The sequence below is a fragment of the Topomyia yanbarensis genome, chromosome 2 (assembly GCF_030247195.1).
Source record: "Topomyia yanbarensis strain Yona2022 chromosome 2, ASM3024719v1, whole genome shotgun sequence".
NCBI classification, from domain to species: domain Eukaryota; kingdom Metazoa; phylum Arthropoda; class Insecta; order Diptera; family Culicidae; genus Topomyia; species Topomyia yanbarensis.
In genome coordinates, this window is record NC_080671.1 from 407,290,230 (window position 1) to 407,307,430 (window position 17,201).

The window sequence follows — 17,201 nt, forward strand, 5'->3', positions numbered from 1 at the left end:
GATCAGCCCCCTGCTAGGCAGCCATTTTGTCCTAGCCAACATCTGCCTTTGTTAAAATCAAAACAACCCAATGCTATTGAACGGGCGACATGGGCCTAGATGCAGCTAGGCCCATCATATCCATACTAAATTTGCAAAAGGGCGAATAAGATTTGTAAAAAAACTTTTATTTTGATGATTTCTTTTAATTTACTATAATTTCAAGGCAGAAAACAATTTAAATTATTTCTACGAAGGGTAAAAATTTACATTAACGCATATTTTTTTATGAAATTCTACTCTGCAGCAGACTAACTTCCTTGACCTGATTCAAAGTCTGTACTAACAGGTTATTGTGCTCAATAAAATTACAAATTACTAATGAGCGAAACAAGTTTGTTCACAAAAAAAACACTTTCGCCCTTTTGACGAATTAATATTGATATGTTGACTGCTGTCAAAGTCCGTATATCTCCATAGCGGATGACAGGAGTGACACCCAGAGATGCCAGATTTGCAGACAAGTCTCCAAATTCGCAGACTTTTAATTTAAACTGCAGATTTTTTCCATGACGCAGATATTTGCAGATTTTTTAGTTTCGTTGCAGATATTTGCAGATTTTTTAGTTTGGTTGCAGATATTTACAGATTTTTGAATATAAAGGCTTTTGGTTACACTAGCTTTCCTGATTTGTTATTTTGTTCTTCCCAGACTTTTAAAATTATTATGCAGACATTTGAAAAAAGTACCTGGCATCTCTGGTGACACCCTCTGGTTTAGATAGTTTAGTATCATAAGGAGCACATCTTCAACGCAGGTTTATACCGCCGAATTAAAAATTAATCTTACATGTTTGAGTACTATTATTTAAGGGCTCTGCTGTTATCTCATTTAAAATGGTAGGTATAGCGGTTTAAAAGTTTTACAAATTTTAAAACCCTATTTCTTAGCCGTTCAGAGTCAGAGAATCTTTAGATTCCTTGAAGTCTCGGAATTGTTTCAATTGACGTTTTCGTTTGAGAATCTAGAAACGAAACCAGGAGAGTTATTTCAAACAAACGTTTTTTGATGAAATTGAGTTAGGTTCACGCAGGTGGTGATTTTGGCGAACTAGAAATATACTTCAGGTCAGAACCCAACGCGATTTCCAGACCTAAGCTAGTTTTTGCCCCAAGCAAAAACAACACATAAATTTGTAGGTGTAAATTCTAAATATTGTAAATGTTATTTCCCACAACAAAGATTGTAGTGTGATTCACTACACTACACTGACATTTACAAGGACGTAATGATTCTTTGTCTTATACAAAACAATCTAAAAAGGGACTGGGGAGTACACATGACCCCCCCCCCCCTTTCTTTTCATTTTCTGATTACGTCTATGATATTCGGCAATTCATTCTGAACATTTCATTCAAAGGTACCAAGTCTCTGCGATGAATATATTATCATTTATTTAAGATTTTAATGTCGATGTCGGTGGTGCCCCGGCAGTGTTGGAAAAAGTAATCAACTTCTGCATTTGTATTTTTTTAAGTTTTAAAATCGTTATAACTATTTTTTGAAAACTCGTAGCTAGTTACGGTCTTCGACAAAGTTGTTAACCAAGGTTTGAACTATAGTTTTACAAAGCTGGTTTTTCATATTCAGCGAAATAGCTATCTTTATTAGCGTAAATGCAAAATAATTAATTTCCCCATATAAAATCTCATGCAAACTTTGAGCGCAATGCGCAAACCCGGGTAGCAACCAATCGCTACCTAATTTTGCACAGGAATTTGGGACCACAAAAGGAACTCAAAAAGTGCTGTGCCCGCTAGTTTAAATCATTGTGAAGTTTTCCCATACAACCGCAAGCCACTCTAGTGCACAGGTTAATGTCGCAAAGATAGAGAAAAGACCGCTATCTATTAAGACAACACTGGCGCGTTTTTGTTCCACGTGGCCTGTCGTAGGTGTTAGAGATGGTCGGGTTTCAATTTTTTCGAACCCGAACCCGACCCGAACCCGAGAGCTTGAAAATTGAAAACCCCGAACCCGACCCGAGCGCGACATTATAAAATTTGAAAAACCCGAACCCGACCCGAGCCCGAAAGTTCAAAATTGCAAAAACCCTGACCCGACCCGAACCCGAGATTTTCAAATTTGAAAACCCGGAACCCGACCCGAACACGAGAAGCTTAAATTTATAGAACCCGAACCCGACCCGAAACCCGTCGGGTTCTGGTCGGGTTTCGGGTCCAAAAACCCGAACCCGACCATCTCTAGTAGATGTAACATTACCACCTAACAAACCCGACGTGGACCATGGAAAGTAAACCGTCGATACATTCAAGTCTCATTCCATTGAAATAAGCGGTCGGTTTATGGTTCATAAGCCGTTTAATTCTATTAGAGAGCAAACTAAATTAAATAAAAACAAAGCGTAGAAATATACCGAGTTCTGCGCTCGTTTTTTTTATTTATTTGACGTAAGAATCGCAGATATTTCTCCCGGATAAAAGTTTTTATACCCAAGGTTCTTCAATGGTCATCATCACATCGAAAACCCTCAGTCCGATCTTTACGCTTGAATGTTTAATATCGCCTTTCACATTCTAATAAAAAAGCAGAGAATTTACAAAGCGTAGCGGGCCCTTCCAACTCTCATTTTGGGCTGCTCAAATATGAATCTCAGAGCTATACTAATATGATCGCAGGATGCTTTAAAAATCATTGAAGAAGGCTTTCGGAAAACAACGGTCAATAATTTACAACAAAATAAAATATATTAACTTAAAGACTACAGTCACAGAATTGTTCTCTCTCGTACATTTTGCATTAATATCACTCTCCAAAGATCCTACTTGAAATTGTCGGGATCGGTGTACTTAGCTGTAAAAATGTAAAACAATGCTGGCACCGGTACGAGCATCAGCGAAAAATACGAAATATCGTATGGTATCGAAATGATTCCGTACGCCAGCAGTAGCCAGTGGCCAACTGAAATAAAAACATGTTAGTATTAACAGTCTGAACAGGCGTTGATTGTGAACGGATGTACTAACGGATGATGGTCACATTGCGCATTTGGGTGACTGACGTTTCCAGCAAAGATTTCATCGTCTGGTCAAGCTTTATCGAGAAGTGCAGAGCGTTCGACACGACTGAGATTACGATGCTCAAGTAAGGAAAAGAATAATCTGCAATAAAAACAGAGTTTAGAGAATTTTATACACAACCATGCAACAGCAGACTTACAAATTAGTCCTCCTGCTACAGCATGCAATAGTGACAGTATTGGAAAAATGTAAAGCGCATAATAAACAGCCATCTTCCCTCGAAAAGGAAGATACTTGATATTAAGCGCCGGTCGGATGATCATCATGAAAGTGATGCAGAAAAGATAAAACAAGAAAATCATTGTCTGCAACGGGTAAACCGCCTCCTGGGTGCAGTATAAGGTTGTTTCATAGTTAGGCGTGGGATTATGAAACAAAGTGTACCAATCGGATAGCTTTCGTACACCACAGGAATTGATTCGGAGCTCCCAAATGGGATCCGTGAACAGTATAGTGAGAACGGCTGACAGGAACACCTCGATGCATGCACTTGCATGCAGTATTAATTCGCCTCTGGTAAACTTTCGCTGTTGAGCATTCAAATCTATACAAAACCAGTGAATTATCAACGGTAGAATGGCCATAAATCCCAGGTACAACCAGTCATGTTCGCTCAGATCATTTTGGCACGGAGCACACACAAACTGGTCGTTTACGCGAAAACCACGCAAACATGCACCACAATCGCTGAGCGACGCATTCTCCAGTATTGTTCGACCACAGTAAAGGCCCGGGCACTTGTCGACTGTTTTCAACATGATTTTTTAATTATCTAAAGCACTGTTATCGGTTAAAATTTGTGCAATTTTCGTCCACAACATAATGCTAGCAATTATTTTACAACAATATTGTTTTGATTTCAGTTTGACATTTCAAATTTTGAGACATTTGACACATCTGAAAAGTTTTTGAAGGGTGTAAAAAACTGCACTGAAACAAATTCTGCTTTTAACATTTGAGTAAGCATGCATTTCTGCAGAAATCTGAAAAGCGGACCCTACACGAGCAACAATATTGACAATAAATCTCGACAAACATATGATTACGGCCTAAAAGCCAACTGTCACAATCCACTTTGAATGGAAATTCCGGACAAACCGTTACACGCCAATCACAGATGTTGGTTGTAAACGAAAGAGAAAAGTTTTCTCTTTCATAAACTGTTGTGAACTGTGTTCGACTAGTAACGGTTTGTCTGGAATTTCCATTCAAAGTGGATTTTGACAGTTGGCTTTTAGGCCGTAATCATATGTTTGTCGAGAAATTATTTATTGATGATGGTGTAGTCATTTTGAAAATATTGATGCTGTAGATTTAAATGGAATTGATGGATTGAAGCAGTCTTGTCGTCCTGTTTCGTGTAGGGTCCGCTAAAGAAGACTCACCAAACATATGATTACGGCGTCACAGCCAAACTGTCAAAATTCATTTTGAGCGGAAATTCTAGATAAATTCTAGATTACTCGCCAAATGCTGGTAGTAAACAAAAAAAGAAAAGTTTTCTCTTTCATTAACTGATGTGAACTGTGATCAGTGCATAACGGTTTGTCCGGAATTTCCTTTCAAAGAGAATTTTGACAGTTTTACGCCGTAATCTTATGTTCGTCGAGAAGTGAAAATAGCGAGTTAATTTCTAGCGTATTTTTTGGAAAGGGCCAATAAGCATACTGTAATACTTCACTTTGAGGGGTAATTCCGGATATTACTCTCCGATTATAAATCATCGAAGTAGACGAAAGAGAAAACTTTTCCCTTTCATTAAATTAACGAAATATGCACAGATTTAAAATTTGGTAATGAATTTCTTCGTACATGTGGTGTATGGCAATTTCTAGAAAAAACGTGTGAGCGAGCATGTGAGAATGTACTAGAGATTTGAAGTTTTGCTTTAAAGCTACACGGAAAACTGGATGTATCTAGAAAAATGTACTAGCGTAGTACCCAGAGTGCTAACATATAATTACCAACACTGACAAAAATGCAAACGCTCGTGCTTTTCCAAAGGCGAGGCGACGACTATTTTTCGTTGCAGCAAGATTCGTAGCGCTTTTCGGTATTTCTTATGGAATGAATGACACTTTAATAAAAGGTGGTGCCATTTTGTGTAAAAGCTTTATTGTAAATAAAACAACTGAGAACTGACATACAAGTAAAGTTTTCAAAGTGCGTAAGAAATAAAACAGTAGTTTTGGAATGCCACCAGCAAGTAGCAATTTGCCGCTAGCCAGCGCTACGATCGACCAGCAAACACTATACGGTCGTTGCGTGCAAATTTGGATACAAAGGTGATTCATGCGTGCGAAGCTGTATGCGATGGTGATTTTCAACGTATTTTCATATAAATGTTTACACAGGATTTTCAGGAGAGGTTGTTCTAATAGTTTATATGTCTGTTCTCTGTGATAAAACGTGATAAAACATGCGAAAGCCTGACACTTTAGAGGTACAGTTTTCAGTCAGTTTTATTGACAAATTTAGTTAGAATAAATAACCCAGGTAACCAATAAGCATGCTGAATGCGTCTTAACGGCTACTTGATAAGCACTTAAGTCGTTTTAAATGCTATTTAAAAGTCGCTTTTGGCAAAATATACGGTTACATTACTGCTGTGCTATGAAAATGCTTTTTTACTACTGTTGTGCATTCAGAATGCTGCTTACTGGCATGAAGTTTTTAAACAGTTTTTTCAAATGCTGATTAACAACAGTTATGCATAACGAATGCCAGCATACTGCAAGAAGCATCCGGAATGCAAATTTTACGCTACTTTACTGCATACACTAATGCTTGTTGGTTACCTGGGAATTAGCACACATTAACCCTTTCATGCCCAACTTTTTTCTAGTGCATGTAGGGTTTCAAAACCATTTGTCCTAGAAAACGGTGAGATCAAAATACACGAAAAGTCTTTTTTCGTAAAGGTACTTTCCTTGCAGTGCTAGAAACTACGCAATTTTTACCGTCCTATGTTCAATACAATTCTTCAAGAATATTTTCAATAGCTCAATTACATGGAAAACGTAGCCAAAGACAGTCTAAATAGATATTGCGCACTTCCCACCAACCTGGACTCCGCACTTTCAAAGTGCGAGTGATCAAACTGCTACTGAAAACTGCGAGCTGTCAAAACACATGTATTTCAAGTGATAGAGATGGTACTTTCATAGACAGACCAGTCGAACTAACCAGTCTATGAGAAGAATTTAATAGAAGAATAGTAAGTGCGCAGTGCGGTTAGAATCCAGCTTTTAGTGCCACAAACAATAAGTTTTATCAGTTTTGAAAAATATTGCACCATAACGAAGATACATGAAAAAATCATTTTCCGTTGTCAACGTAAACTTCCTGGCAGCACTGCTCGAAGGGAATCCAATCAGACTAATTGCAATAACTTTAGTTCTAAGGCTGATCCTTGTAACTGTTAATGCTCAAATGAAAGGCAACAGTCACATTTATTAGCCTTACTTGTTTTTGCGAGCAAATCTTGCCTCAATCAAAAGTTATAGCTGTTTAAAAACGTTGTTGTCCACAAACAACATGGGCATGAATGGGTTAAACTTGGGTAATACATATTTTTCGACGCATTTCAACATTTATTATTATTAAATGTGACAATAATTATTCAATTCGTATCCTCAAAATGATTGAATGGCTCGTTTCCAATGCAACGTACAATATTCATGCCGATTCGACTTCTTCGTGTATGGAATCCCTTCGGGAATGTATGAGCTTTTCGTTTCACTTTCAGGCTGTTCTTGCAAACGACGCCGGTTTTGCAGCAAATGCCGCCATTTTTTAAATCCCATCGTCACTTTTCACCTAGCTGCAGTGCGTGTTAGTCGTCAGGTCTGCTGTTGTGCCGGTAATAAAGTGAAATTAAAGGTGCTTTACCATCTTGTTGCTGCAAAAATTGGTTCAATTTTACAGCTGAAGTCAACAGGTATGTTTTGCAGTAGAAATTTTCGGCAAGATCGTGTTTTTTGTGGAGAAATTTTAGTTTTTGAAAAATTTGCAAGGGTAGTCATGTCGGCTTTGGTGAAAATTGGGGCTCGTGCTCCGCCATACTGATTTTTTTTTCGGGACAGTCCACTTTCCGTTGTACCTAACCTATGCATTGTTTACCTACCTTATGTTTATTTTCTCAGCTGCCTGCATCGTTACAAGTCGGTGGATGTTTGAAAAGTTTCTCCATTTGTATTTTAGCCATTAGTGTCTGGTTGATATTCGAGTGGTGAACATCTCTTCGGTTGGAATTTGCATTCTTTAAACAAAGTTGTTTAGCATGGATAACGATAACGATCAGAATAATCGCGATCGCTCTCGACGCAGCGACCGTGGACGTAACAATTCTCGGTTCAGTAACGATCGCGACCGTAGCCGTGATCGCGATCGGGAGCGCAGTGACTGTCGGCGGATTTACGTTTCCAACGTACCGTACGAGTATCGCTGGCAGGATCTGAAGGATTTGTTTCGCAAAGAGGTTGGCGACGTTTCGTTCGTTGAACTTTTCCACGATGAATCGAACAAACCGAGGGGCTGCGGTATTGTAGAGTTCGAAAAGGCCGAACATGTCCAGTCGGCGCTGGATAAAATGAATCGCTTCGACATCAATGGCCGGCAGCTGGTCATCAAAGAGGACTACGGCAACGAGCGGGATAAGTACGGTCGGGTTGTGCCAAAGTCTTTCCGCAGCAGTGACCGTGATGGTGGCGATAATCGACGACGAGATCGGGACGACGACAGAATGTATGTGTTTGGTTTGCTATTTATTTTAGTTTGTAAGATCATGTGTTTGAGAGGAGAGTTTATTCGAAAGTTTGATTTGTTTCGTTCCTTTGGCGTTCGAGGGTGCAAGGGAAGCAGTCTGTTCTATTTCAGTACATTGTTTAACGTGTACTGGCGAGATCGAATACGCACATTTTTCGTATGGAAATCGTAGTTTACATCAGCTCATTTTTTTCGTTTTAACATAGAAATGATTAAATCCATATTAAATTTGCAAAAAGGCGAATAAGATTCGTAAACAAACTTTTAGGTTTCTCTTAATTTACTATATTTTTGAAGCAAAAAACAATTGAAATTACTTCTACGAAGGGTAAAAATTTACATAAACGCATATTTTTCATGAAATTACACTCTGCAGCAGACTAATGAGCGAAACAAGTTTGTTTACAAAAAATACTTTCGCCCTTTTGACGAATTAATATTGAAATATTTATTCAACGTAATGTTCTTACAGCGTTGTGGGTATATAATTTGTATTGGAATTGGTCGCATCATTCTACCTTCGAATAAAATCTCGTTTCAAACCTGCTGATTTAGCTGATAATGTAGTTTTGATTGTTACCTCTTATTGCTGTTACTGCATTCCGTACTGGCTGACCACACCTCTCAGAAATCTTTACAACTGCCTTTAGTAGGAATACATATTAGAAGTGTTTGTCTTTGTGAATATCATCTACTTTTCATTTCTGTCGTTTGTATGCTGTTCTGTGATTAGCTCGGGACGTGATGATGGCGGTGGCTTCAATCCGGACTTCAATACCTACGGTCTCAGCATCAAGTTTTTGGAAGGTCTTGGTATTCAGGGGCCCCTGCATACCCGTATCTTCATTGCGAATGTGAGTATGGTTATTTAGTTAGTTTTTCTTACCTCCTTCACTGTCAAAATTGTTTCGTTAGCTGTTTTGTTGTATTGGTTGACTGATTTCTCGTGAGATGAAATTAGAATCTTTTGTTGAAATGATGGCTAATGAAAAAAGAACTGGCGCGCTCTATTGCCGAGGTTTCACCGTTGTTGCAGTTGCCATTCTATTGTCTCAAACACGGCGTGCTTTTGCTCCTACAATTCTACAGTTAACTAAAAACCCATTTGAATTTTTCGTGCTAATGCAAAATACGTGAATATTGTTGATCATAATAATTTCAGAAACGATCCTTACACTAGCTTTATTCAAAATTATCGTTATTCCATACATTAGATTGTTTCTGGAACCAACCAAAAATATTTAAGTTGTGACTGAAATGTGAAATTTAAAAAATTCGAAGTTAGCGTAGTTTTATGTATATTGTTTTATGATTCTCTTTCGTAAACCGTAATTTTTCATAAAACAACAGAAACAGTTGATTCTCTAGGGCAACAGCTCAATCGTTTTGGCACTTTTGCTAATGTCCGGGAATATCTTTTTTTTTCTTTTCTTCCATCCCTAAACGTACGCTTTCTCATTGTCCACAGCTTGATTACAAGGTCGATGCTAAAAAGTTGAAGCAGGTTTTCAAACTAGCTGGCAAGGTACAGAGTGTGGACCTGTCAGTCGATAAGGATGGCAACAGTCGTGGTTTCGCAGTCGTTGAGTACGACCATCCGGTTGAAGCGGTTCAAGCAATCTCGATGTTTGATCGGCAGATGTTGTTTGATCGTCGTATGACTGTTCGCCTTGATCGCGTTCCGGAGAAGGGCGAGTTGAATCGTCTGCCGGACGGTTTGAAGGGTGTTGGCATCGGTCTTGGTCCGAATGGTGAGCCACTGAAAGATGTGGCACGCAATCTTCCATCGTTGCAGCAGAATAACCAGATTCAGAACAATCCCATCCAGAATGCTGCTCCTACTCCTGTTCAGGCTCCACTCACTAGCAATCTGCTTGGGGCCGCCGGAAATAATCTTTCTGGGCTTAATTCGAATCTAGCTGCTCAGTTGAGCAGTGTGGTTGGTTTGTCCAATTTGACTGGTAACTTGCAAAATTCGATCCTGAGTAATGCGGCTGCAGCTAGTCTGTCCAATCTGACGGGCTTGGGTAATCTTGGAGGTGGTGCTGGAGGTGGCGGTCTTGGAGGTCTCGGCGGAGGCAACTCTGCATTAGCCGGTCTTGGTTCGCTTGGCGGCGGCGGCGGTGGTAACGATGGTGGTCTCGGCGGAGGTAACTACAACCAAAATTACAACTCATCCGGTGGAGGTTTTGGTAACAGCGGTGGTGGTGGCGGTGGCGGCGTCGGCAACCGCGGAAACGACTATGACCTAGGATCCTCCAACGTTCGCAACTACAGCACTGCGCCAAACGATGATTATGGCCGTAGCTACGGTAACATGAACAACGGTAACCGGAAACTTTCCGATACGATTATTATTCGTAATGTAAGTGATATGCGATTCTAATCAGTCTACGGTTATTACTAACATTTATTGTTCCTTATTATAGATGCCGTCCTCCTGGACATGGCAGACGCTCCGCGACAAGTTCCGCGACGTTGGAGAAGTCAAATTTGCTGAAATACGAGGACAGGACACAGGCGTTGTTCGCTTCGCAAAGGAGCGAGATGCCGAGGTCGCCATAAGTAAGGAATAAGCCATTTTATATCAAAATCCCAATTATGACTCGTTTCTTTCGTGTTTTTTTTTTTGCTTTCAGAATTAATGGATGGTTCTCGATTCGAGGGTCGAACCGTCGATGTCACATTCTTTTAAGTATTTCTCTCCTTTTATCTGCATACTCTTCCATAATATGGAAATGTAATCATTCAGCTATAGTAGATATTTCGCGTATGGAGGGGGTTGTGTAAGTCTGATGCATACGCTACCTTTTCAAAATCCAGTTCATTCGAAGAGCATCGTATTTCGTAGATTGGTTAGGGCTCGTCGAAGAAAATATTGCGATTATACTTTCCATTCGCTTAGGTCTCGGTTTGTGTTTTAGTTGAATCGAATTCAATCATGGTTTATTTTTTGACTGCTAGTTTACGTAGTAGGGACTTCGCTTCATCCGCATTTTTAAGGAATACTCTAGTTTATTTTGTGGTACGAGACGGAATGATCGACTTTCGATATTGGATTTAGGAGTAAATAGTGACTACAATATTTGAATGGCATTATGGAATACGCAAATACATGACTGTATTACTGACGTAATATTTAGTATGTCCACATCATTTACTATATTCCTGCGATGCTGATGGTACTATTTTAAGCAAAATATCTATCAAGAATTGTGTTTAAATATGTGTACAATACACATTTGCAGCATGCAAGACTAATAATAAACATTGCAAGACTAAAATCGAAACATTCAAGGGAAGCTAATTTCCGATGACAGATCCAATAATATAAAACGTGATTTGTATTAACGTACAAAACAAACTTTTAACAAAAATGACAAAACTATTTCCTATAATTTTCCAAGTGTTTTTTTCTGCTTGACAAACTATATCACTGCAGGCAGCACCTCAGATCGGGTAGAAAGAAATGCGCCACGGCGACGGTCATGATTAACGACCAGGACAGGACTCTTAACAAATTCTACAGGAGAGGCTGTCCGCTGGAAGGATCAGTTTGAGTTGCTATTGGATGGACGAGTAGAGAAGGCACATACAATGATAATTGGGGATGATGGACAAGGTATGGATCCACCCACGCTGGACTAAGTGCAAAAGGTCGATCGAGAGCTGAAAAACCGGTGGGATGGACGGAATCCTGGTGGAATTTCTAAAGGACCAACGTTCCTAAAGTTTGTATGGGATTTTTCGACAATTTACTTGAAAACCCACTATCCCGCTATCGCTAGGTGGCACTGTATGCATCGTATTCCGTTATGATCGTAATTCCTCGGAAACCTGAAATTAAGTTTTGGGAGAAATTCCACTGCCGTGGAACTCTCCGTCGGTGTAAACTATTTCCACTGCTGGGGACTAGTAGAATAGTACGCGACGTAGCACCGGGTTCGGGTCATCAGTGAACCGGACGCCAGGTTTTTCCGGAATCTAGCTCGTGGGTAGGCTAGATCCACCGCTGGGGGTTAAAGCGAGTAAATCGCGTCGAATAGCTGGGAATGGGCCTCGTTGGGGCGAATGAATCGGTAGCTACGCTCCATCCGGAATCGCTGGACAGACCCAGCACCTACTAGCTGGTCCGTTGTGTAGGCTAGGACGTCTGAGACTGAATCGAGTAGATCGGTATGAAGTGGAGAGCTAAATGGCTTACAGAAACGAACATCAGCATGACGAGAAATCTACTGCCGTAGAAGCAGAGTAGGGTAGATTCCCCACCGTGGACTACCCAACCATTGTAACAAGTACATTGTTGTAAATATGTAAATGTATATAGTTCTGGAATTACAATTTAGTTTCGTTTAATATTATTAATATTCAATTGTTCATTATGTATATTTCTCACGTTCATAAAATTGAGCCAGCACAGTAGCGCGAGAAAGACTTCTTTAAAATAGACTTGCTATAATCCACTTGAGTTACCACCGTTCTTCGCACGCGCCAATTTGTAGTTTGCTTCGCCTAGCGTCGCTACCGATGGGAGTGTAATTGGGCTACCGAAAGAGGCTATCGACCTTATCAAGAGCTCACGAACCCTTGCACCCTTCGGTGAAGAGTCTGTTCCACTCTGATGGCTGCCACCCGTAGAAATGAGATGCTGGTATGCAGCTGGGGAAACTCGGGACTGTTAATGCGAATTAGAGAATGTCGCTATTGTCCACTTCGTGGAAAATACGTCCGATCCGCTAACAAAGACCTTCAAACCGCGGTTAATCTGAGGATTTTCAAAGCCCAATAAACCACTTTGAACTAATCAGTGGAAGAGGCAAGAGTTGTTCGTCATTTCGACACAGATCTTTCAATAGGGCCAAAGTCGCAATGTACTCAAATGGAGAAAAATCAGTTTCAATATACGGCGACGCTTTTCTAAATGTAGTTTTTATTGTAGGTATAAATTACTTTATGACCACGTTTTTCCGGAAGCATCTATGGTTAAACCTTATGACAATATAACAAAGAATTTAATTCCTATGTGCTTTTAGTGGGTAGAAACTAAAAAAATGCTTACGCCCAATTTGCATCCCAGTCGTGATTTCGCCCTTCAGCAACCACCATTTGCGGAAGGGCTAAACGGTGTACATAATTTTCATAAGGGCGCGGTAAAAGGGCTAAACTGACTGTCTTGCTGGTTAGGGCTGGGTAAATGGGCGAGCTTGACAGTATACTTTTTAATAGGGCTCAGCAAATGGGCGCATAGAAACCCAATGTAAATGATAGGGCGCGTACACCTTTTCTTCGAATTTCATGAAAATATCGAAATATTCGAATGTTTATGTGCAACAACTATCGAGTAGACATGATCCTAGTAGATATTGCTTATCATTTATATAATAGAACCGCCGTTTAAAGAATAATTTTGTGAATAATAACCGTACGCCCGGTTCTGTCAAAAAATGTAAGTTTAGCCTTTATATTCCATATGAGAAGAAGGGCCTAAGTAGAAATCTCGAAGAAAATGCATGTTTCGCCGTTTTGTTTTCTTTAATTATAAATCGAACTAAAAACCATTTTAACTAATTTTCACCTCAATCTTGTAGTATTTTTGTCGCATAATGTCATAATAGCGAAAACGCAGTTTGTTTACATTTGCGATTTAAGCCCTAATGAAAGATCTATGTCGATTTGTTCGCGCCGTGATGTGTTCAGTGTGGTAATCAAATTCGACCGTAAGAGTTTCACCAAGTTCTATAATCAGTTTCCCTTCCCTAACAGTATAGCAATTGATAGTGCAACCCAATTAGCTTGGCGACTTTTGTGTGCGCGCCGAAGAAGATTTTAAGGTAAACCCGTAGTTTTGGTTACCAAAAAAATGTGCTTGTGCTTATTTGTTCCCGTGTAACGGCAATCTATTTCACAGGTTCGTGGCAGTCGTCGAACGTCCAAAGCATCACATTTCCTCGTTGGTAACCACTCTTGACCCCACGGTTCGTCTCAAGGTTGGTCCCGATGGTACACATGGGCGGAAGAAGGCAGCATCAGTCAAATCGCGCCTTGCCAGGACCATTCGACTACCGAAACACAGTACCAGCACACCAACTATATTTTCCGGTGACGATCGGAAGATTCGGCGGCAGTACTCCGCCAGCAGTCCACGAATCGGCGATGGTGACAGCAGCAGTAGAAGGAATCGCCGTCTTCCGCCCAACATCGTCACGTAAAACCCTAGGTCGTGAGTAGAGTGATTTTGTGTTTGTTATGTTCATGCGCAGGGGGTCACCATAGACGGCCGTACCCTACTGTCCAGTTTTGCCATGCGTGGCTCGCTTATTGCCGTTCAATTGGCACAGCACCGAACAAGCACACCTCGAGAGCACGCACAATGGATATCAGAGCGTCACTCTAGAAATAGGAGAGGGAACACGAGCAAATGGGAAGGGAAAACTGCCTATCTAGGTCGAAATGAATCTCAGAATGATGAAAGTGAAGAATTATAAATAAATGTATTGGTGTAGCGAAAATGTGCTGTTTGCGATATAGCAGAAAATGTATCCCGTAGGGTAAATGTATTGATTGTCGTCTTGGTGAAGTTTTTCAGTTGTAGTCAAATCGTGTCGTGTTAGTTTTTTTGGTTGTTTGATTTTTTACTTTACACTCTAATCGAGTTCTGGTTGATCGAATTGGCAGTTTGGACTTTGCCAATATCTTTGGCTCGTATAGCACGCGGAACATTGACGCGGACGGACTGCGTCTCCAGCTAGCTTGTTTTTTTCCTAAAAAGAGGAAAACCAGAACCTTCTCCCAAGGGGTCTTACTAGGCCGGGCAGCTCTATAACAGGTGGGTGGTCTCTCAACTGAGAGTGGCGCATAAACCACCCACTTACCTACCTCGGAAGCTCGTTAGACTGGCCAGTTGCGCTATGTCGTGACAAAAATGGGAGTTAATTGGGTCAAGAAACCAGACATCGCTACCTGGAAAATCGCTGCTAGAGAACTCACCGCCGGATAATATCTGAGTAGATCTCGATAAAGCTGGGAGCTAAATCGCACAAGGAATCGGGTATCGGTATCAGGGGAAATTTCTCCGACAGGGAACTCTCAGTCGGAGTTGGGTGAGTTCATTTCCGGGGATTGTGATAATGTTGGGAGTTGAATAAGTCACGTAAAAAGAGCGAAATGGCTCATGGAATCGCCATCTAAACGACTCACTGGGACGAGAGCTAAATGGCGACGTAATAGAAAATTCGAGTTACATCAAAACTCAAAGGTCAAGCCATTTCTTGGACCAAGCCAGGCTCCGAGATAGAGCGGAAGAAAAAGATGTGACGAAAGCATGTCGTGAGTCCCACGCAGTACCAATACACTACAGGCCAGACTTTTAAATCTTTTTAAACTTTACTATAGAAACATGCATACCACACGTAGAGACTTTTTCCGATCTCCACAAACTGAGTCGAATGGGATATGACACTCGGCCTTCCGGGCTGGGATTAGGTTGGCTTTTCTATATGAGAAAGGCAAAAATGTACATTTGAACTAATATGTTGAAAATGTTTTTATAATTAGTAACTCATGTACCATTGGCGAACTTCGAAGGAGTTTACTATTGAAATGAAAAAGGAAAGGACGAACAAAGAAAATATACATAGGTATATGTTTATAACAAGTTGAGTCTAAAAATCTTCAGGAGAAGGAATGACAAAGAATCATCAATTGGCCCAAGACAGGAAAAGCTCGTCGATATGATGGGTGATTAAGCTAATATCAAATCTTAATTCTCTTGCACCTTACAGAAAAAAATAAAATCAATATAAGGAAGTTATATGATTTGTAATAGCAGAATCCATGAAAACAGCGAAGAGAAGCTAGATAATTGAAGCCCAATTCTCAAAGGAATATTGATAAATAGGTAGTAAATGCAGCGTCAAAGTTAATATGGAAATGGAAAGGTAAGAATGCGTAACAACCAAGAATAATAACAATGACACTAAATAAATTTATTCACATTGAAAAAGGGCACGCATTTTTCGATAGGTCAGAAATGCTGATTAGACCCCCTTTACACCAAAAATATACGGTGGGGAGTTGTGAACACCGCCAATTCCCGCTAAGCTATAGATGATAAAAAATGTGGTAACTACTGTTAAATGTTTCTACTGTCATGACGTCACTTTCTTATTAGCAAATGTTGCATTAACTCATGTTCTTTATGTTTAGGTAACTAGCGACTAAATATACCAAACAAAAAGTTTTTTTACTCAATTGTATTTGTGGTATGTGGAGTCCCGTTATGTAACAGATTTCAAAGTAAATTAGTGCAAAACATTCCTTAGGTAATTGGCTTTCATCGACACAAAAATATGAAGAACCTTTAGTGTGTCGATGGAGATACGTTTTTTTTTCGAAGATATGTAAAGTGGGGAGTTGTGAACCGCATATTTCAGTGGGTTAATAGTATTTTTTAACTAGAAAAGTATCATAATTCGAAAATCAGGGATGAATCATACATATTATTTTAAAAAAATGTTAATTTTTTTGCGAAGAACAGGATTCTGCCACAATTTTAATTTCTCCGTGCCACAACCGCGAATTCAAGCTGCTTGGCGCGAATCATGTTGTCACCGACTCATTGCGAATCAGATCATTTTTCCATCTCATCTTAAGTTTAGAAATATCTTAAAATTTATCTTCTATAGCCCTAATAATAATAAATCACAAAAAAATCCATCTGTTCTACTTTTTGCGATTGTTCACAACTCCCCACCAAACTAAAAAATGCCGATTGCATACATTCTGTCATCTTAAACAAGACAATGCTTTTTTTTAATTGCTTTAGCCTGCGGATGTATTAAGGTGTCCGTAACAAACACCAGGTCTAACATTGAAAATCGACCAATATTTATGGTAGTTATGCTCCGAAAACAACTATTTTCACAACTCCCCACCGTCCCCTACTATAAGGAATACTGTATAGTGGGGACACCGGCAAGATTCACTTGAGGTCTTCGTAGATAGTAGAGTTGCCTGTTTTTGGATACAGTGACTACACACAGGCTGGTGAAGTGTCAAAATGTACAGTCAAAAGGAGTTTTATGAGAGAAAGTATAGGGAAAAGCCCATACAAAGCTTATGAGACCTTCTGTGATACCAGTACATTCATGGTTGCTAGTTTTATTGTTTTGGATTCGACAAATCTTTGTGTAAAGAGTCTCTAATTTTGGGTGGATTGAGCTTACCTGGTGTTGATTGTGTACATTTTGGCTATCATACTTCATGGAGGGTGTGTTGCGTCTGCTTAGAATGGGAGTTGCTGAATTGATTGTGGGTAAGTTCGGTCTGCAGATGGATGAACTGTTGAATATTTT

General features: G+C 39.9%; 2 protein-coding genes across 3 annotated transcripts; one reads left to right on the plus strand and one right to left on the minus strand.

The window, feature by feature from the left end:
• Positions 1–2,729: 2,729 nt before the first annotated feature.
• On the minus strand, positions 2,730–3,938 carry LOC131681829 (JNK1/MAPK8-associated membrane protein). Its single transcript, XM_058962883.1, has 3 exons — positions 3,221–3,938; positions 3,028–3,162; positions 2,730–2,962 (listed from the first exon to the last, which is right to left on the minus strand). Exons 1-3 carry the CDS (start codon positions 3,837–3,839, stop codon positions 2,823–2,825), a joined length of 894 nt encoding a protein of 297 aa, XP_058818866.1. The 5' UTR covers positions 3,840–3,938; the 3' UTR covers positions 2,730–2,822.
• A 2,960-nt stretch (positions 3,939–6,898) lies between these two features.
• LOC131685031 (myelin expression factor 2) lies at positions 6,899–11,138 on the plus strand. 2 transcript variants are annotated; one of them, XM_058968384.1, is made up of 6 exons: positions 6,899–7,021; positions 7,285–7,827; positions 8,582–8,702; positions 9,317–10,213; positions 10,278–10,413; positions 10,488–11,138. In XM_058968384.1, the coding sequence occupies exons 2-6, from the start codon at positions 7,364–7,366 to the stop codon at positions 10,541–10,543; spliced, it is 1,674 nt and encodes a 557-aa protein (XP_058824367.1). In that variant the 5' UTR covers positions 6,899–7,021; positions 7,285–7,363; the 3' UTR covers positions 10,544–11,138. The 2 variants fall into 2 exon arrangements, with proteins under 2 accessions (XP_058824367.1, XP_058824366.1); XM_058968383.1 differs by having other exon boundaries at positions 6,900–7,021; positions 7,227–7,827.
• The last annotated feature ends 6,063 nt before the right edge of the window (positions 11,139–17,201 follow it).

Coding starts and splice junctions, on each gene's coding strand:
- LOC131681829 (XM_058962883.1), bottom strand. CDS start 3,839: ATGTTGAAAACAGTCGACAAGTGCCCGGGCCTTTACTGTGGTCGAACA. Junction 3,163..3,220: donor TGTAGCAGGAGGACTAATTT/GTAAGTCTGCTG, acceptor TTTTTATTGCAG/ATTATTCTTTTCCTTACTTG. Junction 2,963..3,027: donor GCGCAATGTGACCATCATCC/GTTAGTACATCC, acceptor TTTTTATTTCAG/TTGGCCACTGGCTACTGCTG.
- LOC131685031 (XM_058968384.1), top strand. CDS start 7,364: ATGGATAACGATAACGATCAGAATAATCGCGATCGCTCTCGACGCAGC. Junction 7,828..8,581: donor GATCGGGACGACGACAGAAT/GTATGTGTTTGG, acceptor TTCTGTGATTAG/CTCGGGACGTGATGATGGCG. Junction 10,414..10,487: donor AGATGCCGAGGTCGCCATAA/GTAAGGAATAAG, acceptor TTTTGCTTTCAG/AATTAATGGATGGTTCTCGA.